At 39.9% G+C, this 25,244-nt stretch overlaps 1 protein-coding gene across 7 annotated transcripts in view; it reads right to left on the reverse strand.

The window, feature by feature from the left end:
• Positions 1-248: 248 nt before the first annotated feature.
• The window catches only part of GALNT9 (polypeptide N-acetylgalactosaminyltransferase 9), a 243,193-nt gene continuing 218,197 nt past the window's right edge, over positions 249-25,244 (reverse strand). For 5 of the 7 annotated variants that reach the window (XM_080558977.1, XM_080558978.1, XM_080558976.1 and 2 more), the window contains 5 exons: positions 17,184-17,369; positions 13,609-13,746; positions 10,857-10,952; positions 3,471-3,638; positions 249-2,510 (listed from right to left, as the gene is read on the reverse strand). In XM_080558977.1, coding sequence (XP_080415103.1) covers positions 2,364-2,510; positions 3,471-3,638; positions 10,857-10,952; positions 13,609-13,746; positions 17,184-17,369 — 735 coding nt within the window. In that variant the 3' untranslated portion in view covers positions 249-2,363. Of the gene's footprint in view, positions 2,511-3,470; positions 3,639-10,856; positions 10,953-13,608; positions 13,747-17,183; positions 17,370-17,506; positions 17,981-25,052; positions 25,072-25,244 lie in introns of those variants that run through there. The other 2 variants (XM_080558982.1, XM_080558981.1) reach the window with 2 other exon arrangements.

Below are 25,244 nucleotides of genomic sequence, written 5' to 3' on the forward strand. Positions count from 1 at the left end.
ATACTCTTCTTGCCTTCTACTGTTCTGTCCTAGGACCTAGTATTTAATTCTATAAACTCTTAAACAAAATATCCACTGAAAACCCTGTTCTCATCAGAATTTCCTCTACAAGGCATATTACATTATATTAAATACTTTTCAGATTATCTGGACTGCTGCACTGTGGGAAACGACTAAAAATTTCAAACAACATTAAGCAGGACTTCAGATTATTCTAAGGATAAAGTAATGAAAAGAGACCCGTAGACTTTGGTTAAAACAGATAATAGTCAAGGCTTTTTTTATTATTAGTCCTTTTATGAGAGAATATTTAAGACCCTCTCACATGCAGATTTACCATGTTAATTCCACGGTCAAAGCAGTGGTTCAGACAGATAAAGACCAAAGTAAAAAGAACCCAACAGCTCTATTTCTTAAATATAAGAAATTGTTCCAGTAAGTCTTAAAAAAAACCTGACAATCACAGAGAAAACCAACCTCACCTTTAAGGGTTATTTGAATTATTGTACATTATTCTGTAAATCTCAGAGCCATTTAACTACCACAGAGATCTGCTTTCCTTCTTATACCGAAAGCCTGGTTCTTGCAAGATTTTTGCAGTGCACAACCTCTGGCTCGAAGCGTGCCAGGACCGACCCTCAGTTCCACCATGGCCACATTAAAATGCTTTGTCCTGGGCACTGAAAATGGGCACAATTCCAGGGACAACCCAAAAATTATCTTTGTTTCCATTTTATTCTGTTCAGCATGCCTTGAAATAGGAATGGCAAAAGCTCTTCAAGAAACAGATCACTAAGATTCATGGTACTGTAGCGTCTGCAATTACCTATTTTTTTCTGGCTCAGTAAAACAAAGCCAAACCTTTTAAAAAGTACTATAAAATATTAAACAGTACGAGGTACTGTCCCTGTCTCTCCTTCAGTATGACTGAATTTTCTGCAATGAAAAGCTGTTTGCCATGGACCCCCACCCAAAGATTGCTGACCTTGACACTGGTCATCAACTTTGACGGCCTTTTGGATAAGGCTTTGCCATTGTCCTGCTACCTGTGCACAGCCACTGCATGAACCACTGGAAACGTTATTAAATTTGGGTTCACAAGGGTGCTGTCACCAGGTTGACTACAGTAAAGTATCTATATTTCAGAATAACATTACTTATATATGCTGCCTAGTTCTCTCTTGCTCTAATTTCTTCTCATAGCGCTAGGCTTTTATTTTTCAAATACTGAAAATACTTCATTGGTTTGTTCAGGAAATTTGTCTAGATGGTGCTCACAAAGCGTGTTTGCTCACATTTGACATTTTCACAGGATAGGTTACAAAATGGAAGCTTCAAGTTGCTATGTTCCACAGCTGGCACCTAAGTTGCCTTATTTTCAGAAGTAACGAGCATCCAGCACCCTCCACCCCCAGCTCCCAGACAGTTGCTGGAGCAAGACAAAGTGCACCTGCAGGCACAGCACTGCAGGACGGGAGCCTTGCACTTAGATTCGGGGCTTTCGGGCCAACAAAGGCCTCTAGAAATCCATCAATCTACTTGGACATTTGCTGCCTCAAAAGTTAAATACGCAAGTGCTATATTGTGATGCCTTTACAGCCAAGAAATGTAAAATGTGGCAATATAATGGAGCATGTGGTTATTTTACTTATTCAACATTTACCTGTGTCTATCGAAGAGGTCTCTAAAATGCTGTTTTAGCAGCTCAAAGGTTGAGAACCACCTGTAAACATATGCAGAACAGTCTCCTTCTAGAAATAGAAACTCCTAAACAATCAACCTTGAAATGTATCATATATTATATTATGTTTTCCAGTGTTATTTACAGGTCGTCTTTTTAGTACAATGAACCAGACATGCTGAAAAGGTAGGATTTTTTCCAGTTCCCTTTTATACGAAGTACAATAAAAAAGGCACATGATTATTCACCATAGGAGTTGTGCACCAGTCAATAACTTAAAGCTAAAAAGCTACCCATCGGAGAACTGTCTTTTTGAGGCAGTATTGGGATCTCTCCTTTCAACTCATGGAAACATCTGGCTAATAATTCTCCTAGGAGAGCTTAAGGAAAACACTTTTCCGTGGTTTTCTGTTCTTCCAAAGATTTCCAAATCAATAGAAAACTCTTTTTAAGCTTCCCAGGTCACCTACCGGAGCAAGGAATAGTCAAATAGGGCATGTATGCATTTGCTTTTATTTATTTTTTCTTATTTTTTTTCCCCTTCCTTTGAATGCCCAACTATGGGGGACTCCCTAGATCCAAGTCCTGTTCAAACTGTTTTGCTTTAAGACAAATGCCTTGTAAGATATGGCACACTGAGCAATGGGCAACGGCAGGAGAGGCAGCTTCTCAGCCCCGGCAGTCAATGTCGGCCGTGTTTTATCCAGTTTCTAATCATCCATTTTTGCCCCGAGCACCTTTGCACAACTAATCTGAGCCCAAAATTTGCATCCTTTGACATTTCCACTTCTAGACAACGGCCAGTGTCTCTGCTGATGATTGGACCATTCTGAAAGAAAGAAAAGAAGGGTTAGAAGAAGGAATAAAAGCACAACAAAACAGAGACTAGGAGAAAAAAAAGTGCTAGATCTGTAAATTCATAGACAGCACTATAAAATGCCTGGAAAATTCTTCACATAGCAAATGATAAAAGTCTCTTGAAAGCAACAGAAATGCCTAAGAAGAACTAAATAATTCAAAGTGCTAAAAAAAAAATTCATTGAAAATTCTAGATTTAGGAATTCCTAGAAAATTTCCAAAAAATCACTAGAAAATCTCTAAAAAGCATAAGAGAATGCCTGCAGACCCTGAAATATAGGAAATCCTGGATTTCCTTTGAAAGTGTTACAAATTAATTGAAAGCTATAGAGCTCAAAATTCCTGGAAAGATGCTAGAAAAATCCTAGAAAAGTTCTAGAACTAAGAACTCCTAGACAAAAACTGAAAGACAAAAAGCATGTTCTTCAAAATTACTGGAGAAATCTAGAGTATTCCAAGGGAGCATCCTGGGGACTCCTAAAAAGCATAACTGAAATTTCCTAGAAAAAATAAAGATGTGGGGGGTGAGGGAGTCCTACAAAACACATCAGAAAATTCCTCAACAGCGTAACAAGAAATTCTTACAGATCGCAAAGGGTGTGTATGTGTGTCCCTGAAAGAGTAAAGGGGAGGATTAATAAAAAGGATAAGGGGATATTCCTATAAAGCACACCCCAAACTATCTAGAGATAATATAAGAAAACTTGTGGAAAACACACGGTGGGAGGAATGCCTGGAAAGCATATCAGACTATTTCTAGAAGTCGTAAGTGGGGATTCCTAGGAAGCAAATCAGAGAATTCTTAGAAAAAGTGTGTGAGGGGGAATCCTAGAACATCCCTCTAAAAACCTCCTTGTTCTTCATTCAGCATCCTCCAAGCCACTATTTCTCCCCAGCTCCTCTCTGCATGGCTCCCCGAGCTCTTCTGTACCTGCGTGAAATCCCAGAACCTCTGTGCTGGCCTCAGGACGTCTTCGCACTTCTTCAGGGTCGGCGTCCTGCCCTTCCCGTCGTCGACGAGGCATTTGGAGTCAGGCAGAAAGGCCGTGGAGCCCAGCGGCCCCAGCTGCAGGACGCCTTCCGAGCTGTAGCGGACCAGCTGGGGAAGAGAAAGGAGAGGCATTCATCCCGGCCCCATGCCCCGGCTCGGGGACGCAGAGCCCGCTGCCACCTCCTGCCCGAGCACCGCTGTCCTGCTGCCAGGTGGCTGTCCTGGCACCCATGGGGCCTTTTCGGAAAAACCTGTAGTAGGACGCAGTATTCCCTGCTTTCACACTCGTGCTCCCCACCCAATATTTCGGGCAGAAGGGCAATCAAGAAAAAGAAGTAATCAATATGCAGATCATACCCACTCAGCAGGAATTGATGCAGCAAGGACACAATGTCAATTTGCCGTGTGGGTTGGTCTTAAGAGCTCTGTTAGAGGCTATTGATAGCAACAGCCCTAATTAGGTTTTGTAAATAAATGTTACTGAAAAAATCCAGTATCCAAAAATACAAGGGGAAAAAAAAGAAATAATGAGGGAAATAAATTTGCTGAAATATCCTTCAGGCCTACATAATAAAGAATCACATTCTGATATTTCAGTTTTGCGTGAGCCTTAACTATTCTGAAATTTAGTGAGGTGATATATGCTACTGGCTGGATATATGCTTCAGGTGACAGCCATTTATTATTTTGGAGCATTTATTTATTTTTTAATAAAAAAGTTTTAGCAGGCATTATTAGTTTAACATGTACAACACAATTGGTGGTGTTAATTTTTACAAAGGGAGTGTAATTGTTACCTTTCTTCCATTTTAAGCGATCATTTCACCTGCCTCAAGTCATTCACAGCACCAGAAATGCAACATTTCTCCTCGTTTTCCTTATCTATGGAGAACTGCCCCCCTAAGACACATTCAGAAGGGCTCTGTTTAGTGCAGGCATATTGCAGTAGAATGCCCCTCCAATCAGTCTGAGGTAGCTACTTCTTGCTTCTGTGTTTAAATCCAGAGTCATTCCACCAGCACGATGTTTGGCTCTTCTTACCCTAGAAGTAGTCAAGTGCAGCACCCAAAAGACTGCAAAACAGAGTCAGCTACATGGCTGGTGTGGTGTGAGGCAGGGTGCTGCAGGGTGAAGATCCGAGCCACTGAAGAAATGCAATTATCACCCAGGAAATTCACTGTCCATCTTCTCTTACGGCTCTTACATGGCTGGAATTACTTAATGAGAAAGGGAAGGCAGGTCAGAAATGCCTGCCATTTAAGAGACGCCGCTGACCAGTGCATGAGATATCATAAAGAGTCAATCAAAAACCCTTGAATTAGAACCTAGCTTTCTACACCCATCCTTATTGACCTCACAAGAACCATGCTGTGAATAATCATGTCCTTCTGGTTGTAAGAAGGGCACTGTCTACTCAGTCCCAGACCAGCTGCCCTTTGACACATACCGACTACGTGTTCATTTTCCCCACCTGCTGCTTGTGTTCAGAGCAGCCCTGGGAGGTGCAGAGTTAGGACAGAGCCTGCATCAGAGAAAGCAGAGGGATAACCACAGGAGGAATCTTGGCATGCACAATGTCATTAGTTGAGGCACTGTCTATACTCTCTAATACTTCCTTTTTCTTCTCCCTTCTCCATAAGGATACTGGGGACATGTAAAAGAAGCTCAAGCAAGCAAAGTGATTCGAAATACAAATGGACTGCTGGCTCTGACAAATGGACTTGCTTTTAAGTAAAACCTGCCTGTGTACATCACGCTTCTAATATCCACTGAGTACTCAGCAGAGTTCAAATGAACTGCAGGCATGGCTGAAAATTACACTCGCTAGGAAATGTGTTCATCTTGCCATCTTTATTATACATCTCCAGGTCTAAAAATACCTGCTAGCAACCTCGTTGGCTTTGCCTCATCTAGATAATCAGAACCACCATTTATAACAAGCTACCTGCTCTGTCAGATCGGTTTTCCTTCTCTGGTTTAGAACAAGCAACATTTTCTATACAGATATTAAAGTGGTGTAAAACATTCTTTGTCCTTAGAATCTCAGCAGCCAGAACTGGATGTGCTCCGCATCACAGTAGCCACACGCTTGGGAAAGGCGGTGTTATAAAGAAGCCTGTCAAAGCAGAAACTAGCGTGTCTTCCACTTCTAAGAAAGTGGCAGTTGTGTGACAGCTCAGCAGAATAAAAGATGGCTTTGTGCAGGAAACTGATATCTGTACAATGATAAAACAAACAGACTATCATGGACATAGTTTTCCTGAATCTGTACTTTCTTCTGAGAGTTCCAACAGTCGTAAAAACTTACCATCATCCTAAAATAAAATAAAATTCTAAAAAACCCCATGCAAACCATTATCTCATTTCAAACCACATTACGTAGTAAAGTTTTAGGGTGTGTTTCTGCAAAATCAGACCTGAAATTGAGGTTCAAAATACTATTATATGATTAATAATGCCACCCTCCAAAGACTTGATATCATCACTTCATAGAGACAATATAAACTGTGCAAATAAAATAAGCATTAAAGTAAGTCACTTATTACTGTAGTCTGGAAAACAGGAACTGGGATATGGAGTCAATGAAATAGTGAAAATTACACCTGCTGTGTTTAAATTCAATCTCAAGAGCCACTACCATATTGAAAAAGAAATAACAACCTCTGCATTTGCATTAGAGCTGTGGGCATGATGCATCATGCCCAATCCATTGCTAGTCTGCCAAGACAAAATGGCAAAATCTCCTTTATTAAGGGATATCCAATCCCATTTAAAAAAAAAAAAATCATTGAGTGCAAATCTTGATGAGCTGAGAGCCTTACATTTCCACACATTCCTCTACATTTCCACACGTTGCAAGCTACAGAACAGAAATGCTTTTTTATGCCTCACGTGAGGATGGATCTTAGCTTCCTTTTTCTCTTTTACCTCAGAAGAACTGAAGGATCCACAAAGATGACACTGAAACCAAGTGCTGTGTTAAATACTCCAAGTTCTAATCCTGATTCTATCCCTGTGGGATATTTTTTCTTTCAATTTTCTGAAATCTGAACAGAACGGAAGAGGTGTCAAAACTTGTTTACCAAAGCCAGCATATCCGATTAAAAACCAGTAAGCAGTGATGCCTACGGAAGGTGATCCTCCAGGAGCATCAATCTGATAGGTAAATGTCAATTTTTAATTGAAAGATCTGACTTCAAAGAATTCATCCCTGCTGATTTCCAGTCAAGTGAAAAAAAAGTACAAATCAACAGGTAACTTTGTAGGAAATGCACAGATGGATGCAGTAGCTTTCCACGTTGAACTTAACCCCTCTCTCTCACTCCTGTTCTCCAAGCAAAAGGAAATCTTTGAACAATCTTTCAGCCCTGCAGGTTAAGGTGAGCTGGAGGATGACACAAATTGAAAGACTGAGCTATATCGGAGTCTGAACTATCCTAAACGTCCAGAACAGTTGTCAGCACAAGACAAGCAGATCACAAGGAAAACAGCTACCGAACACACAGGTTTGTTAGGGAATGTCATCCACTGCTCCCTGTAAGTGAAGAAATTTCCGTCTCATCCACCCTGCTGTAAGCGATCGGACGTGCTCTCCAGCCTGCAACTCTGGAAAACCGCAGCTCTACCGACTAACGCGTTAAATACCTGCCCTCAGGCAACAGCTTCAGCGAGGCCTTTCATGTCCTTTTATTCCATCTGTTTGTGTAGCTGCGAGCTCCGGGAAGCCGAACATGGAGATCTCCCTTCTTTCTGCTTGATCTCGGCGCCGGGGGAGTTCTCGCTCCCAGGGCTGCCGTGCCTCCGCTTTCTCTGGGTGTGAGAGGGAGGAGAGGAGGGCGGAGAAGGAGGCCGCTCACCGGCCCTTCCGTCCCCGGCTGCCATTTTGTAAAGTTCTCTTCTTTCACCTACCGTATGATCAGCTCCACATCAGAGCGTTCAAGGCAGACTCTGAGACAGTGAATACTACCACCGAGGCTGTATAACTGCTCTCAGATGGTTCAAAACCCTGCGTGTGTGCTATAAGCAGCATAAGAAGCTTCCAGAACAACAGATCCCAACTTTGGGGGTTGCTCTTTTTTTTTTAATTTCTTTAAGCTGTTTTTAAAATAAAAGGGTATTGTACAGAGCTATAGACCCAATGGCTATTACAGATGATTGTATATCCAAGCCACATGCAGAAACAAGGTGCTTCAAGACTCCCAACATACTCCTTTTTTTTCCTGAATATTTCCCTGGCTATGGATGGTGTTTCCCATTGCCCTCCCAGCAGCATTTGCAAATGCTTTTTTCCCCAAAAGGGATTTGACTCAAATTTCAGATCCCATGAACACATATAAAACTGACACTACTTCTCTGTAAAGTGAGTTTTGAAATAAACTGAGACGGATGAAAAACCTTGTTTGGATATTCCTAACTTGGCTTACGCCAATTTAACACGAATCAAATTCAAGAAGCTAAACTGATGTAAACTCAGGCTAAGCACATTCAACGATATCCATAAAGGAGTTATTCCAGTCTGAGTAAAGTAATTTAAAAGCTGATTTCAGTTGAAAAGATGTGATTTATGGTGGTAAAAACTTGGTCTCAGGAATATACATAGAGAAGGGCATTTTGTTCATGGAGCAGTAACTGGAATGGTTTTCTTTTTCACTCATATTGCAGGACAACACCATTCAGAGGTGTGCAGTATGCAAGGAAAACGGAAGGGTAAGAAGCAGAAGAAAAGAGCATCATATCATCATATCACAGAATGAACAGTAATCTTATGCCTAACCCAGCTTTTTCTATACACTTGACTGACTTCTGTTGGTTTCATGGGCATACTAAAATCCCTGCTTATTTGCTTGTCAGAATTGAAGAGTATTAAAAACAAGACTGTATGTGAATAGTGGGCAGTTTTCAAACCAGTAGAACACATCAAGCACTTAAACTGGTGAAAACGAGTGCCACATTTCTATTCATTTATATTCTCTAGGCACGTACAACTAACCCAAATCTCAATGCAGCAGGGGTCTCGTATGCCCTATACTTGTGATGAAAAATGTCTGAAATTGAAAGTTAAACATAACAGACAACTATGCTCACCCAGGCTGATTATGAAAGGGGCTTAAAAAATGTTTATTTAATATATTAAAAAGCTTGCTGTCAACACCTTTCATGCTATATGCTTGAATATCCTTGATTAGGGTTTGTGCAGCTGTGGTTTTTGTACTGAATTAATTTTGTAAATTGTGGTGAGATGATAGAACTTTTCCAGCTGTGTAATCATTAATTAACTTGGCTGCATCTGAGTGACTCCAACCTATACTTGTCTGTGAAATACTCAACTGTTTTATCTAACATCACCTTTGCCTTCTGCCTGGTGTTTCTTACAGAGTGAAAACTTTGTTTTTAATTTTATTAAAAAAAAAGGAAATTGAAAGTGCTGCAGGATGATTTGGTAGAATAACTTCTTGCCTTCCCCATACTTTTATAATTCTTACATGCAGGGAATACCTTGAAGGATTTGGGAAGAGTGACTTTCTGTGCTTTTATAAGATGCAAGTACAGGAGGGCTCTAGCTCATGGCTGTAATTTCAAGCCTAAAAACAGCATTCAGGTTCTTTTGGAAATTTCAAATTGATAGGATACCGGAGACCAATAGCAGAAGCGAGCCAGAAGAGATTTAATTGGTCGCTACCCGACTTCAAAATTTTTGGAGAACACACTCCAAAATACACATACCTTGTGTATTGTTATTTAAACCCGAGGAGAGCTGCCTAGTGTCTACTCTAGGGGTCCCAAATTCCAAAGGCATCATTTACTAGGCAATGTAATTGCTTCTTACTGAAAGGAAAATAATCTGTTCATTAAGCTTTTCCTGAAGCGAGCTGAAAGCCATCTGGAAAGGGATGAAAGAAGTTGGTCAACGCTAGATATTTTCTGAGAGGTGAGCTACTTTAGGCCCCCAGATTTTAAGAATGAGTCAGGAGAAGCTGAACACATCATACGTCCTTTCAAATAAATTCACAGTACCTTTTATGCCCTCATCTACTTTCTTCTTCTGGAAGTCAAAACATATTCTATAAAACAGGAGACATGGAGGTAAACTAGCAGGTTAAGCACTTAAGTTGCAAAATGAATTAGTCAGAATAATCTATTTCATTATTCCTCTCAATGCTAGCAGGATAATAGATGATTAGATGTTGCAAAGGGACTTTTGAGAAAGACTTAAATTTGCAGCCTTCTGGTCAGAATTAGAATGGAGCAAGAGACTGAGCTCTCTGAGTGCTTTGACATCTCTAACTAGAGTCTTCTTGGAAAACTCATTTACATCTAATTAAGCAACACAATTTTGTTACCTTACTCATAGGCTGTTCTTTCTGTCTTTGCTATGAAAGCATCAGGCAAGTGTCCCATAATGATTCTGCTAAGGATGGACATTTTGTCAGTAGGAATTACTGTCTAACCATTTTGCTCTAATGAGGTTTGACTCTTCACCAGCTTGCAATTAAGGACAATAGGTAATATTTATATTTCACAACTCCTGTTATGCCTCCATGGTGATGTATGAGCTAGGACTCCAAACCAATATACGTATGGGTGAACTTCAGATAATTGTTAAATCTGTGATAAGGTCAGAGTTTATTTATGCATGAGAACGTTCATTAATGTAGCTTTGATTCAGATGGTACTTCAAATGAAACCAGAATTACATTTCAGAAGAAGCTCAAGTCCTAGATCTAAATAATATCCCACTAGTATTGGAAAAAAAAAGAAAAAAAAATAACATCACTATAAAGCATGGAAAGAAGAGATGTCCTTTTGCAATCACCAGACATCTGTAAGAAAATAATATGTCCAGCGACTGACAAAAAAGGAAGTGTTCCATTTAAGAGAAATATTGACTTAAAAACATATTCTCAGTTCCCTTCAAAGTTGATGTTAAATATGTGCTTAACTTTCTGCCTAGTCAGGGAAACGTGTCAGCATCTTGCTAAAGAACTTCTGTCAGGAACCTACTGGACCAATCAACAGTGAATATAAAGAGGTACTATTCCTAGAATAAGTCAAGTCATAATGAGAAGGGGTGCTCGCTCAGACTGTCTGAATTTGTTAATTGTCAGTGGATCTCCTCATTACTAAAACAAATTATCATGATTCTTCTGTTTTCTTTATTAGCATCTTTAATGTATAGCTTCCCATGTTGAACTACCCGGGAAAGGGAACCTAAAAACACTACAGTAAGGCCAAATATTTTTCTTTGCAACACAGAGGTATACTGCCAAACTGAAATTTTCTTGAAGTTACAGGTTTCCCATTAATTACAGGGCTTTAATTGTTTACCTGAGAGGACATTCCGTGGCATGGATAAAGGATTGCTTTGTCATCCTCTTCAGCTCCCTGATCTAAGCAGTAGCCACTAGCTTTGCTGTTACGCACCTATAACCAAATCAGAAGGAAAACAGTTGTAGTAGATATTATTCTGTAAGCTGCAAGTCCAATCTAGCCATCACTTAGTTGCAGTACAACTACTGACACAAGTAACAGATAAAATCATTCTCATTTTCTCTGAGAAACACGTTCTTATTCTCTGTATATGTCAGGACTCCAATAGTGCAGTTGCTCCCAGAAAAGACAGATTATTTGGTTGACCTGCTGTCTTTATAAAATTATTAACTTGGGTCAGAGTTTTATTTTCATCAATCACTCAAGGGTCAAGACCCCATAAAATTCACACTAAGAAACACAGGCCAAATTTTGCTCCAAATTACCCTAGCATAGAAATAAATTTTGACGCTATATGCTGGAAACGTGACTTCACCAAACAGCACAGGAACTACCCAGGACTGTGTTGGCTGTTGCACACTTTTACTTGCTTGTATTTTGTATATAAAAACAAAAAAACATGAAACAATTTTATTTGAATTGAGACTATAGTACCTTGTCACGTACAGAAATTACGTACATTACTGTGAAAGGATACAGCAAGGATAAGCAGCACTGGAGTGCTTTCAGTATATTTACGGATTGGGTTCAGCGAACCAACCAAGTCACAAATTCATGCATCTTCCCAGACAAGAAGACAAGTCTATAAAACTATGTTGGAGCTCTCATGAAATTACAAGCCTCTCTTCCTCTTCAGGCTAGAAGTATTACACACATTTTGGACACAAAAATTTTACAGGTCTCTTAAACAAGAAGTTATTTAGATGCACATTTTGGAACAGTCAACAGGTCAGTTTTAGTTTAGACTGTGAGCAATTTGGCCACCGTCATAACACAGAAATAGTTGCTGCATGAAGTGTCAGAAAAATCAGTAAATAATCCTTTATATTATAGCGTATGAACATAACAGGCAATCTGATGGGATAAGGGGGTTCACTAGCAGTTAAATTTCAGGAGGTTTATTTTATGACTCAGGTACTATAGAGGCTAAAGAACATGAAGACAGCTTTATGACAGCTTTTAAAATGTGAATTGAGTCACCAGGAAATATATTTTTACTATTGTTTCATTCTGTTTCATGTCTACTCAATGCATCTATTTTCCTTAAACTCTTTAAAATTCAGAAACCTTTTCCTCCGGAAAAATAGCCATAAGAGAAAATATTTAATAACAAGCTTGATATAATTTAGGATGAAGCGTCTGCTTTTTTTTTCCATTATGGCCAAGTAAGACAGGAAGGAAAGTATGCCAGTTTATACTAGATAAAAAGCTTGTATGGCTCCATTTTATTATACATTTTAATGAATTACATACCTGCATCGCTGAACTTCCTGTTTGACTCAAGAACTTTGTTATGCAACCACTCAACAGAAACAAACTTCTTTTTAGAGCCCAGCTTTCTAACCGTCTGGTATAATTGACACAACATTGGCAGTACTGCCAATGTGCTTCTCAGTTAACAGCATTTTCAGAGCTGACAGTTACTAATAGCCCCTGTTGAATTTACTAAATGTCTTTCCTTGGTTACTGCCAGGGATAGTTATATTAGGATGCAATAAAACTTGCACTTTATATCAATATCTGAAGTGCCTGACTTATTTTTATATGAAGTCAATCAACTAGAACAGAAAGGAGGAATGTCCATTTAGTTGTCTTGTGTGAAAATTTATTATGTTTGGATTTAATTGTAGTTCAGGCAGACAATTAAAACAGAATCTTAAAAACGTTATGCAACAGGAGAGGTCCTAAAACTTTGCCCCAGTTCAGAGATGTAACTTATAGCAATCCTCGTCTTACAGGCTATTATAGACCTAAAAAATACAGAAAGCAAATATGACTTCTTTAAGGACTGGGATCAAGCATACACGGGAGTTTTGATTGTTTAACAGAAGAGAAAGAAATGATCCAGAATGTTGAGATGAACCAAAATGTCTACACATTTCTGACACATTTGGATTCATCATTTTATTGGGTTAACTAACCTGTCCATTCAGCTATCTCAGAGTAGGTGTTCTAGGGTCTTACTTATTACTGATGCACAGGTGGAAATGAAAATACAGATTCTGAGCACAAAGCAGCAGAATTGTTTTTCTCTAATGCCTTTTTATGATAAAGACTTGCCAAATGGTAACCTCAATATCTGAACAAGGACGTTTTTGTTTTTTTTTTTTATCCCCAACAAGGAGGATTTGCAGAAATGAATTAATGAAGTGAATAAAATCCTTCAAGTAAGTTTGGCAAAACCCAAAATGGGTTTCTTTACCTAAAAATAATTCAGTAAATTCAACTGTTCTTATCAGCACTAATTATTTCAGCTCTCTTGACTGCTGATGTTTTGTTAATGTCTGTGGCATCCTATTTGGGAAAAAATGACCTCAACTTCATCTTCTCAGAGCTTCTCTATTTTAAAATGAAAGCCAAGGAGGTTGCACATCATTGTCAGTGAGAATGATTTCATCTGATACACCCCAATGAGAGGGACAATGCTTCTCAAAGCCACACTTCACAGCGTTGATTAAAAGTAGGTGAGAGCATTTGTGTTGCTACTACCATGCTGACTTGAAATTGCTCTGTACATCCTGATACCCACCACTAAGATGAAAGAATTTTTGTAATGCAGCCATGATGTATTTTCAAAGACATACAGTACCTCTCCATAAGTGACTGTATTATTATAAACCCTCATTTCAGGATAGACGTTCTCCAAGTACCACTTAAAACTCCGGCACTGCAGTCTCTGTCGTAGAGCTATTCTTTCAGAAACATCTCCAAAATCAACTCCTGGGTTCTACAAAGTGGAAAAAGAATAAAGAAATGTCACCACATTGATTTTACAGTTGTTTTCTTTACTGAAACCAAATTGGAGTTCAATTGTATACCAAACTGTATTTCCCTCTGTACTTGCTCTTTTGTAAGTAGCAGCTCATCAAACAGCTGCTGCTGAGAGTAGACGATAAATATTAATGGAAGTCAGTGGAAAAAGGATAACAAACAAGCAAAAAAAAATCCAAAACAAAATATACATCAAACTAAAAAAAGCAATATGAATGTTGTTAGCATACAGCAATTCTAAGTGTTTGCAATCAAACCTGTACTCCTTTACTTCCAATTCATCAGCTTGATCATGGTTTACTCTAGTAACCGCCTTGGCTATTCACTAATGTAAATGAGATCAGAACAGACCTGTTAAAACTTTGAAGCAGAGTTGCTCAAAAAGTCATTAAGCTCCATTAAGCATTTGCACAGACCACCATTCAGTTTTTATAGGAACCGGTGCTCATTTGCAGACTTAAGCTATAAAATGCAGTTAAACTCAAAACCTTCTTTGCAATTCTATTTCAGAATTTAATTCATGTTTGAATAAACAGTTCCAGGAAGAACATAGGCTGGAAGAATCAAATCAACATGATCAAAACCAGCCATTTCAGAAAGGCCAGGTCAGTTATTGTCTAGATGTAAGCCAGCATAAATCATCATAGTTCAACGTCAAGACAGCAAGTTACCTCATCTAATTATTTTTTTCCAGCACTATAAGAGTCAAATGGACTGAAACTGGGGAGTTTTGCATGGATCTATCTTAAGTGCCTCATACAGAAATCTTTCTGTAGGAAATGTGTGTTTTACAAATTATGTCTAATGCAGGGTTACAAGACAGCAGGAAATCTTAGCTTGGGGTTTATTAGAATCCCCAACAGATGCCTTGTTTTCAGGAGAGAAAACAAGTGTAATACTGAACAGGTTCTTCCATTTGCCACATAAAGAGATTGCTATGCTCACTGCTGCTTGCTGATGCGTACTTTGTCATGAGCTCTCTATGTAGCATCCATTCAAATGAATGTTAATTTACATCCTACTTTGGGCTACATGGAAGGACAGCAATTCTCAGAAGCACTCAGTACAAGAAATCATTCAATATATGATTTCTTTATCATAAAAATTGCCGAGGAATAGATCATAAGCAGGGGTATACCAAATATTGGGTAAACTACAGGAAAGCTATGCTGACCTGTTGGTGAAGAGGGGGTGTGGGAACACAACTTTGAAGATATGTCCAATGATCATCTACAAATCAGGATACATGTTATGCACAGATTCTCAGTAACTTAGAAAGGAGCCAAATGTGGAAGCGATAGTGTGAGTTATGAAATGGTTAATTTGGATGGGTTTTGGTATGCTGCAACACATGTATTTTACTCGCCTCCCTTCATCCCTGTTCCACAATGAGGGAATACAACACCTTTTTTACTGGGCTATTTCTACAGATCACAAGAGCAGCAAATTGAGCAGCTATGAAAATGCTGTGCTTACTTCTGTACTACCTGAAGTCATCAAGTCTGGGTTACTGTGTGATGGTTCAGAAATGAGATGCCCACAGGATTTAGTATGCAGGGTCATTCTTCTTAACCAGGCAGTAAGGTTTCTAGTTCTCTTGTAGAAGGTTTTTCTTATAGCTTAGACCAGTAAAGTACGTGAATCATCTAGACTGAATACTACAATAGAATAACTATTAACACTAACATGCTAGCTTCCTTTTCTTCAGAGCTAATGGGGTTATTTTTATGTTGTACATTTTATCAATCAATTTATTTTATGGAAAGTAAATTTTAATGTTCAATATTTCTGCTGATTTTATGCCATTTAATGTAGATGTGCCTATTTTTTTTAAAGCACTGTTGTATTGCTCAGTGCAGAAAACTGCATCAATAAGAAATCTCAGAGAGATTAAAGGAAACCATGTTTTGGTGTAAATGCTTATTTAAATGTCTTTTCTATTCTCAGAATTTGTTTGCAGAAAGCATCAACTAAACACATTTACCAAGATTACTTCTTTTTCATCTTCCTGTTGGAAACTTACTGTTTGTTCAAATGGGTGCAGACAGGGCCAAAATGTCCCTAAAAGCTTAAATGAACACTGCTTTGTCTTCCTTCTACGATCATGGAAGTCTTGTGTGGGAAGGAAGTTAGGCAGTATTGCCTTGTTAAGGGAAAATAATTCTCTGCAATTACCTGTCATGCCAGAAGTAGCAACCAAAACACACCTTCAGAGACCTAACTTTCAGCACAACACAGAATGCCCAATACTGAACAACAGTAAGTAAAACTCAAATCTCTGAGTATCTGACATATTCAGGCATCATGTACAGAAAAAGTGAAAAATTGCTCCTTTAGATATGTATGTTTTCAAAAACACAACAGAAATTAATAAAAATTGGATTTGATATATTACCTAGGTATCAGAGCACAAGTAGGTATTTAGGACAAAACTAAATCTGGTGAAGTCTTTGCCAAGACTCCCACGACTTTGGTGGACTCTGGGTCATAACTGTGAATGTTCACCAAGACACAGCTGGACTGGCATACTTTCCTGCTCAGGTAGGAGCATTGCCTGTTTCCATTTACTTCAAACCAATCATCTTTGGACAAATCTCTCATATAAGGGTTAACTTTAGTTATCACTACTCACAGAACTGAGTATGCTTCCCCTCAGCTGCTCTCCCTGTGCCCCTCCACATGAATAATTTGGATACAAATACCACTGAAGGATACAACAGCAGTCAGCTTCCACCTGACTGTGATGTAACATACATCTCTTCTCTTGAAGAATTATGCTCAGTGGAGATGTAGCATGTGATATACTTACAGAATCAAGTAATAAATTGAACCTATAGTTTATCTAATATTTATATTACATAGATTACTAGAGGTCTCCACACGCGATCTACAATTCACATGCACAGTAAGAAGCAGGATGCATCCACATTGCAACTCTCAGCCAGTAGACAATAAAGCTAGTTAATGTGTGATTCTTTTATCACATACTTTGTTTTTTATGCTGGTGAGGCTCACTGAGCCTCATGATGAATCATGATATTTATTTATGGACATTTCTCCAGTCCTCACCACTGTAGCATATGAACACCTCCAAGTTTAATGGCATCCTAAATTAATGACTTCTTCTGAGGAAGTGCATAAACCTGAAACATCGTGCTCCAGTTAAATTATAAGTCTGTGTCACTGCTCCTGAGCGTACAACAAAACTTACACCAAGGAAGCAAGTTTATGACAGAGCTCTGTACTGAGCATTCACCAGCTCAGAAGAACTCTTCCTCCAGTGCTTTGCCTGCTGTATACGATTGCAGTAATATCCTTCACCTCTAAGAGCTAAGTAGGAACAAATATCCGTACTTCTGCCTTTGTTCAGGAGACAGTGTGGCCTTTACTTACTGCCATGGGGATGTTCCATGCCATGTAAACGTGAGACTTGAAGTCATCCATCCAGACCTCAGCAGCCCGCAGGGCGTTGCGCTTTGCATAGTAATCGATGTCGTTGTTGTAGGGTTTCTTTGTGCGTTCGATGTGCGCCACACGAGAACAGGGTAACACCTCCATGCTTCCTCCGCATTGCCAGACCTGGGAGAGTTTGGGGAAAGACAACTGAATGATTTGTTTTCTTTTTAAGGTGATGTGACTGCTTCTTTTAAGATGATGTACATACAGTGTTCCCTAGTTGGAGATGGGTACTACTGAGTAACGAATGCCTGACTTACCTGCTGTGAGGGTGAAACCCCTCCTTCCCTGGATTGATGAAAATGAGTACAAGGTGAATGCTGCTGGCTGTGTTAGGTACAAAGATTTAGGTGTCATAAATATCCAAGCCCTTCCCCGTGACATCACTGTTTTTGGAGCCATTAGGAAGAAGACAAATTGCAAGGTGGCAACCTGTGCCATACAGACTAATTTAACCTAGCTCTCGTTAGTGAAATTTCAACAAAAATCAGTTGTATCACCTGGCTGTGTTTGCTACTGCATGAGGGTTACTTTATTAGCTCTCCAAATTAACTAACAAACTTTCAATAGCTTAAATGTGACTACCATAAAAATCTAATGATACATACTTAGCATACATTAGCATCTTAGGTGACCTATTCCACCCCACAGCCTTTTATGACAGGATTTGAACATTGACTTTAGGAAGGAGAAGGAAACACTACCTACGTGCACAACACCAACAGATAAAAGCATGGAAACACACTTACGCCCTCATTATAGAAACCGACTTGGATTGTGAGATGGTTATAATTATTATTATTATTCTAATCTAGCCCCTGCAGGCTTCACTGCTTTTCAGCACAGCAGTTCTCCTTCACACACACACTTTGCCCTGCCTTCCTCAGTAGGAAATATGCTCTGACTTACCACGTTAGCACAGGACATCCCATGGAAATTTTACCCAAGAGTATGACATGAGCATCAGCACAGGATGTTCTGGTAAAACCATTAACCAAAACGTGTCTATTTAGCCACAGAGGTCACTGCCACACTTGGCAGTGGATGTGAGGACAGCAAACATATTGCCTACCCTGTGCTTTGTGGTGCCTGGCTCTCAGCTTTGAAGAGGAGCATGCAATAGCCAAGCTGGCTTCTCGGTCTCCTTCCCAGGCAGGGAAAAACCTCCCTGGTGCAGCTACCCCCGGGTTGAAGAGGACAGATAAAAGTGGCTAAGTGGAGACTGTACCACCCAGTCTTTCTGGACACTGCTGTACAAACACGGGGTAATTTTTTCCTGTTGATTATTTACCGTCTGACCACCATGGTGGGAAACACAGAGGAGCTGTCTCTAAGAATCAGTGAGGTTTGGAGTCACACATGGTCAGTGACGTTTGTAGTTCAATGCCCTCAGGTCTGCACCTAGTACTATTGTCTAGCTGAAATAAATAAAAGATATTAAAATATAAGAAATGATCCCCTGTTTTCCAAGGCTGCCTTTTACTCAGCATAAGAGCTCATTTCCAGACCAAATGTGCTCCAGAACAAAAACCTGGGGCAGTCCTGCAGCTAACCTGCCTCCTCAGGGACAAAGATAAATTGCTTAGGAAGTGGCAGATAAAATCATCTCCTCCAGTTTGCGTGTGTGTGTTTTTTTTTTTTTAAATACGTTGTTAGATAACACTTATTTGCTGCTTTCTGAACAGTCCTGTAGTAAATCACTGGCCACAGGAATTTGCATTTGATAAATGAAATACTCCGAAAAACACACTGCTCATAAATTTGGACTAGCATATGCTGAGGGTTTCCAGTGCCAAGGGGAAGTGCTAAGAAAAAGAAAGGAATTAATTTATTTTCATGATCAGAAGGGTAGATGAGCAGTACACTTCAGTATACTGCTTTTGCCCAACCCATCCTAGCAGTCAGCTATTTAATGCACAGCACATTTTTCTTTCTCTTGATATGGTTAATGACCTTGTAATTTTTATTTATGTATTTTGGTACCAAGGGCAAATACATTATCTGAGCAACAGATTTATTACCTTCAAATGCTGGTGCTCATGCAAACCTGAAAAGGAAAAGGTACTAAACTGCAACATTAAAGGAAACAGTTTAGCTCATCTGTAAATTCAACACAAATAGTTATTTACCAGTGATTAATTCTCCCCAGATGAAATCCACAGGGAACTCAGACACCTGGCTTTGAAGAAAACAGGGAGGAGAAAAAAAAAAAGCAGCAGCCTCAGGCCAGATAATACTCCCACTGTCAGCAAGGATCTGTTGTGCTCAGCAAGCAGTGTGAATTTGCACTGTGGTGTGACCACCCCATCTGCGGCTGGCTGGGTTGCTTACATTTACATTCAGCCACCTCTTCCCTGTACCTCCCAGCCCCATTTTGCTCTTTAAAGAGAAAATACGTTGAAGAGAGGAAAGGAAGGAAACAGCCTCTATCAAAGGAGACAGCTAGGAAATGTTCAAGGAAACTCTGCCTCCTGTGACAATGCTCATTCACGCTGGATAACTGCTTTTTTCTGGGGATGCCCAACTTCTCTTTTAGCACAAGTGGGAGGCGTTTCCCTGGTAAGGATGTGATGTCCAATGCCAGAGAAAGAGAACTGGAGATAAAGCACACGGGGCGAGGGGGCTGTTAGATACCTGTGTAGCACCAGGCGGACATCGTTGTGCCACCATTTATCTGTATTCCAGATGAACACCGCAGCTGCTTGACTACGGGTCATTTCTTTTCCAGCCAGAGAAGTCTCCTGTTTCACTCCATGAGGTTGGCTGCTGTTCAGTGGGGCACGGACGTGACTCTGTCCCCTCACCCATTTCAGTGCACTGTTAAGTAAAGAGCAAAGCTTTTCTCCTCTCCCTTTCCATCCCAATGATTCATCTCACACAAAATAAAAGAGTTTCAGTAGTACAACCAAGTACGTGCACCCAAAACCGGCCAAGATCCCGGTAGTTTACAGTAGTCACATAAGATTTAGATGAAGGCTCAGGTCTTGTGTCTTAATCAAGAGGATGGGGAGCGCTACCCTGCTGGTTATGGAATTGAAAGATATGCATGATTCAGAAAGCCATTGCCTGTCTGCTCTGACTACAAGAAGTCTTTGAAATATGATGAAAGATGAAAGGATGGGGAAGGTTTTACTGCGTGAAACAGATGAGAGAGAGGTGAGTCGGCAGCTGCCCCTGAAACTGGTTGATTCTCCTGCTCTTTTCGTTCCCCAAACTGTATTGAATAACCCATTTTTAACAGTATTAACCCATTTCTCTCCACATCTAATTGGGAAATTATGTCAAAAGAATAATGACATGCATTTATATAACATTTATCAAACAGAGTTCTTAAAGTGCTTTACTGTGTGAAGCAAACCTGCAGATGCTTCAAACCCACACCTGAGGTAACCACTAATCCTCAGCGAAATGCTCAGCTTACAGATGATCAGGATCTCATCTTCGCAGCTGCCAAGAAGCCCAAGCCTGATGCCTCTGGCATCAATAATGCAGGCCTGAGCTTTTCTTGCTACCTTTTGATATGAAGCATTTTTGAAACAAAACCATCTATGGGAGAGATGATTACATATGAGAGCTTCACTCCTCCTACCCGACTGGTGGAGAGAGCCAGGTAAAGCAGCAAAGGGAATTTATTTTTACCTGTGAGCATAAAATGATGCCCAAATCCCCCGAAACACATTTCAGGCAATCAGAGGAGACAAACTTCCATATCTTTGGCTATCTTCTGTGGTAAGAGCACTCCCTAACTCTAATACTGACTTGCCAACATTAATAGTGTGTTTGAAGGTTCATTTACTGAGAATGTGGGAGTTGAACGGTCCCTCTGAGCCTCTTCCTACAGGGGTGCAACATCACTGAACGGCAAACTCAGCCCTTTGATCCCCAAGGAGAGGCAAATCCCTAACAGTAAGCTTTGTTTCTGGCATTGCACTCAAACCTTTATTCTAGGCAAACAGCAGAGGCTGCACTGAAGGTAAGGTAGATACAGGCTCAGAAGATGCCCCGGGAACAGGGCAACAGCTCCAGCTGATGACAGCAAGAGCAGAGAAGCAAACAGGCTTCTACTTCGTGTGCTTCTCTGCTCAGTGCAGCTGCAGCAGCCCAGGGATTTGGCTTTTCCTCCACGAGCATCGCACTCTGCAACATTTTAAGACATGATCAAGTAATTCCAAGAGACACTCAATTTATTTGCTAATTGTAGTTAATTTCAGCATTGCTCTTTAGGCTGCTATAAACAAAATTGATAGCAATATAAATGTTACCATAGCTGTGTTACCTTAGCATTTTTACTGCTAATTATCTCAATCAACTTTTCTATAAACAGACATATTAAGTATTAAGAAGAATAAGTACCCACATCAGGGATGAATTACACGTGGAATGATAATGTTTGTGGTTTGTGCTAATTATTAGCTATTCCTGTGCACCTGAGATATGGCTGTCCTACAATATAAGCATCATACTGTACCTATATTGTATATTATAAAATAAAATAGTCAGAAATTGTATTCTATTTGTCAAAGAAAAAGCAAGATGAGACCGTGACTTGTTTACCATGACCTAAAGCTATGTGTTCTGCAAATGAAGGTCAGGTACATGGTTTTAAAAGGCTAATAGATCCCTATGTCTGAATTGTTGCCAAACAAGAAGAAACTTTCTCAGAAAGTAGATTTTCCCATTTTTACTTCCTGATGAAGGTCCAAAGTATAACTTTTTGCAAGATTTAAAAAAAATAAATCAGTTTCCTAAAAATTCAGAAAAGGTCTTGAAATAACTTCATCCAAAATATTAAAAAAAAAAAAAGTTAACGACATCTGAAAAAAGGAAGGGCAAAGAGGAAAGAAAAAAGAAAAAACAGGAAAAAGATAAGAAAAACACTTTTGGTGAAAACCAGGCATTTTAGGAATGAGAGTAGGAGGTGAGAAAGTGCAATGTAAAATTCCTTCAAAACGATTGGCCCTTTCAATCACAAAACAGTTTCTCAAAAAAAACCAAACAAAACAAAACCCAAAAAAGCCTGGAAGCCTGGTCACCGTTGAAGCAGGATGTAGAGCTGGAGGACTGCTGGGACAATGAGTTCCTGTCACGGCAAAACGCAGAGAGCACAGTGCCGGCACGGCCGGCAGCCCTGCAGGTCAGACATCTGCACTGGTGCCACGTCTGCCCGGGGGGTGTCAGAGCTCACCACCACCACGGGGTTCAGCACTCGGCTGGGCTGTCTGCAAGGCCCTCGCTGTGATTACAGGGAGGGCTCTAACTCTCCTTGGAGTCAGTCCCTTGCAAACTGAAAAGAACCCCATGTTACCTTCATATATATATGTATATATATATATATATTTTTTTTTTGTGAAAATGCGTGTTTACCAACTGACTCCTTACTTCCAAAAACGGCAATGAAATTCCAATATTCTCTGGCCATTCCTGTGTGTGCTTTTAGGAGACAAGATAAGTGCAGTCTACAAGCAATTAATGGTAGAGGTTATTCATTGCTTCTTTCGAAAAAGCATATAGCTACACAAGGTTACGTATGATGTTATTTCACTCCACTAAGCCCGCTGCACGAGGCTATTTAATTTAGCACAAATGTTCTCAAAATTAAAAGGTAAGAAATAAGGTTGGATTGGTGTGAGGGCACAGATGAGGACCCAGTTAACTCTTTGAACTTAGAAAACTTGGATTGGAAAGACAGACCGTGATCTCTAGGAACTTTCCCTAAAATCAAGCAGTTAATGAGATTTGGAATAATCCGAGGCTTCAAGCGCATTTTTCATTGTTAGCACACTCTCTGGAGGCAGCACCAGAGGGGATCGGTACCATACAACTGGCAATAGTGTCGCAGCAGCTTGGTGTTTTATCCTTTTCCAAAAACCTGCGGCACCTTCAGCAGCCCTTTGCTGAAAAGAATAATCACTGCCTACATCTTCCAGCAGTGAGAAAACGGTGAGAATCAGCTCCACAACGTGCACGTGGTGGCAGGTCCCATCGTCTCCTATTTGCCCAGCAGAGCACCGTCACCTGGAGTTTCTGCAAAGGTTTCTGCCAGGGGCAGCGCTTCAGAGGTGGATGTTCAGCACATCCTAAAAGGGGACTCTTATGCTGCAACTGGACCCTGATATTTTATAAAAACAGTTCTGAATTCCACCTGAGCACCGCTACAGAGAAATAACCTTTCAGATTTCAGACCTTCTTTTCTGCATGAAGCCAACAGATGAGATGGAAGGAGTTTTTAAAGCAGCGCAGATATCCCTAGTTTACGATATACCAGCATGGGAATTCTTAGAAGTCAGAGATCTCAGGTTTTCTTCATTTTTCAAAGCAAAGCCTATCACAGATGGATGTCTTCCAGACTACCCCCACACACCTGTGGCTGGACTGGAAAGGATTTTCCTATCATGAAAGAATCATGAAAGAATTTTCAAATGTTTCAGAAGTTTTGCTGACCTAAATCGTCAAGAATAACATAAATCTTAAATATTTTCACCAGTTGAAACACAGGCACTTTGTCACCCCTAACCCCCCGCCCCCAATTATCCCCAAAATGTTCTGCTTAAATTGAACCAGTGATGTTTTTGAGATGTTCAGTGTTAAAAGCTTTCTTTTTTTAATTTTTATTTTTTAAATATAAACATTAAGCTGACCTTACAGTTTGGACCTTAAACCAAGACACCCACACCTTCATTGCAAAAATAGCAAAACCCAATCTTTCAACAACATTAAAAAAAAAAAAAAGTATTTGATCTGCTTTAGAAACTTGGTCTAAACAAAGCCTTTTCCACTGGAGTATTTCTGTTTTAATTTACCAGCTGGAAATGCCCTCCAGATCTGCCCATTAAATATGAAGGATGCCAGTGGGCTCACAGCCCTTTTCAGGGTACAAACGGCCTGGAGATGAAGATGCTTTGCATCACGACAGACCACCAAACGAGGAGATCTGACAGAGTGCTCACGTTGTGGCTCCTCAGGGTGAAAAAAAATAATAAGTATTTTCTGGCAAAAGATGCAATGCCTGAAGGGCAGGAGGATGCACAAGCCAGGTGGTAAATTCACAACAACTGGTACCGCTGGGCCCTTCTCAGCTCCTTTAACGTCACTGTGTAAAGTCAAGTCCATGTGTACACAAAGTTCCAGGAAAATGCCTACTCTGATGAAGTCAAACAGAAACATAACTCTTAACATTAAAAACATGCTTAGGAAGATAATGTTATTTCTTTGGCCTCTCTCTAGTCAGCCATGGACCAAAAAGGTCTAAATCAGAAAGTATCCTTTGAATAAAATTTGAAACACGCCAATGAGGTCTTTTACCACCCAGTGCACCGGAGCCCTCTACTTATCCTCCAGTCCTTAATGGATGTGGCAATTCTTCTAATGCCCACTCTAGAAGCAGAAAATTAGCATGAATATAGCACGTTTATGGATCTTGCACCTCTGATACTTACAATTTACGTAGCTTGCTGAAAATTGATATTTCAGAGTAATTTATAGCCTGACATTTTATTTTTTTTTTCTAATGGGGTTTTATGGATATTCTTTCTTCCATGTATTCTTAGTGCTGACTAGAGTGTCATATTTAATCAGATGTGCTAGATAAAGTGCTCTCTCTCTGTTTTTCAGTTCATGTTGGAAGCTATTTGAAACCAGGGAGCTGTCATAATCACACACATCATATGGAAAAATTAATCACGTGGTCTCATGTTGTTCATTGACAGCATATTTATGATCACCTTTATAGGCAGCCACAAGTATGGTTTTAAAAAGTCCCATCTCTTGGATCTCAAAATCATCTGTGCTATTTAATAGTGCACTTACAAAGCAAAACGTCTTTCCATGCTGGGACAACACAGCCTACATCAGAGAGACTTTGGCAGCCGAAGAAATAACTGAAAAAGGAAGAAATCACATCTCAAGATTCACAGATCATACGTTTTGTTAAAGATTACAGGATAAGCATCTGACCAACGCCTGCAGATTAAAGGACCCAGATGGGTCCTTGCTTGACTG

The sequence above is a fragment of the Anser brachyrhynchus genome (assembly GCF_964034855.1).
Source record: "Anser brachyrhynchus genome assembly, chromosome: 17".
Classification (NCBI taxonomy): domain Eukaryota; kingdom Metazoa; phylum Chordata; class Aves; order Anseriformes; family Anatidae; genus Anser; species Anser brachyrhynchus.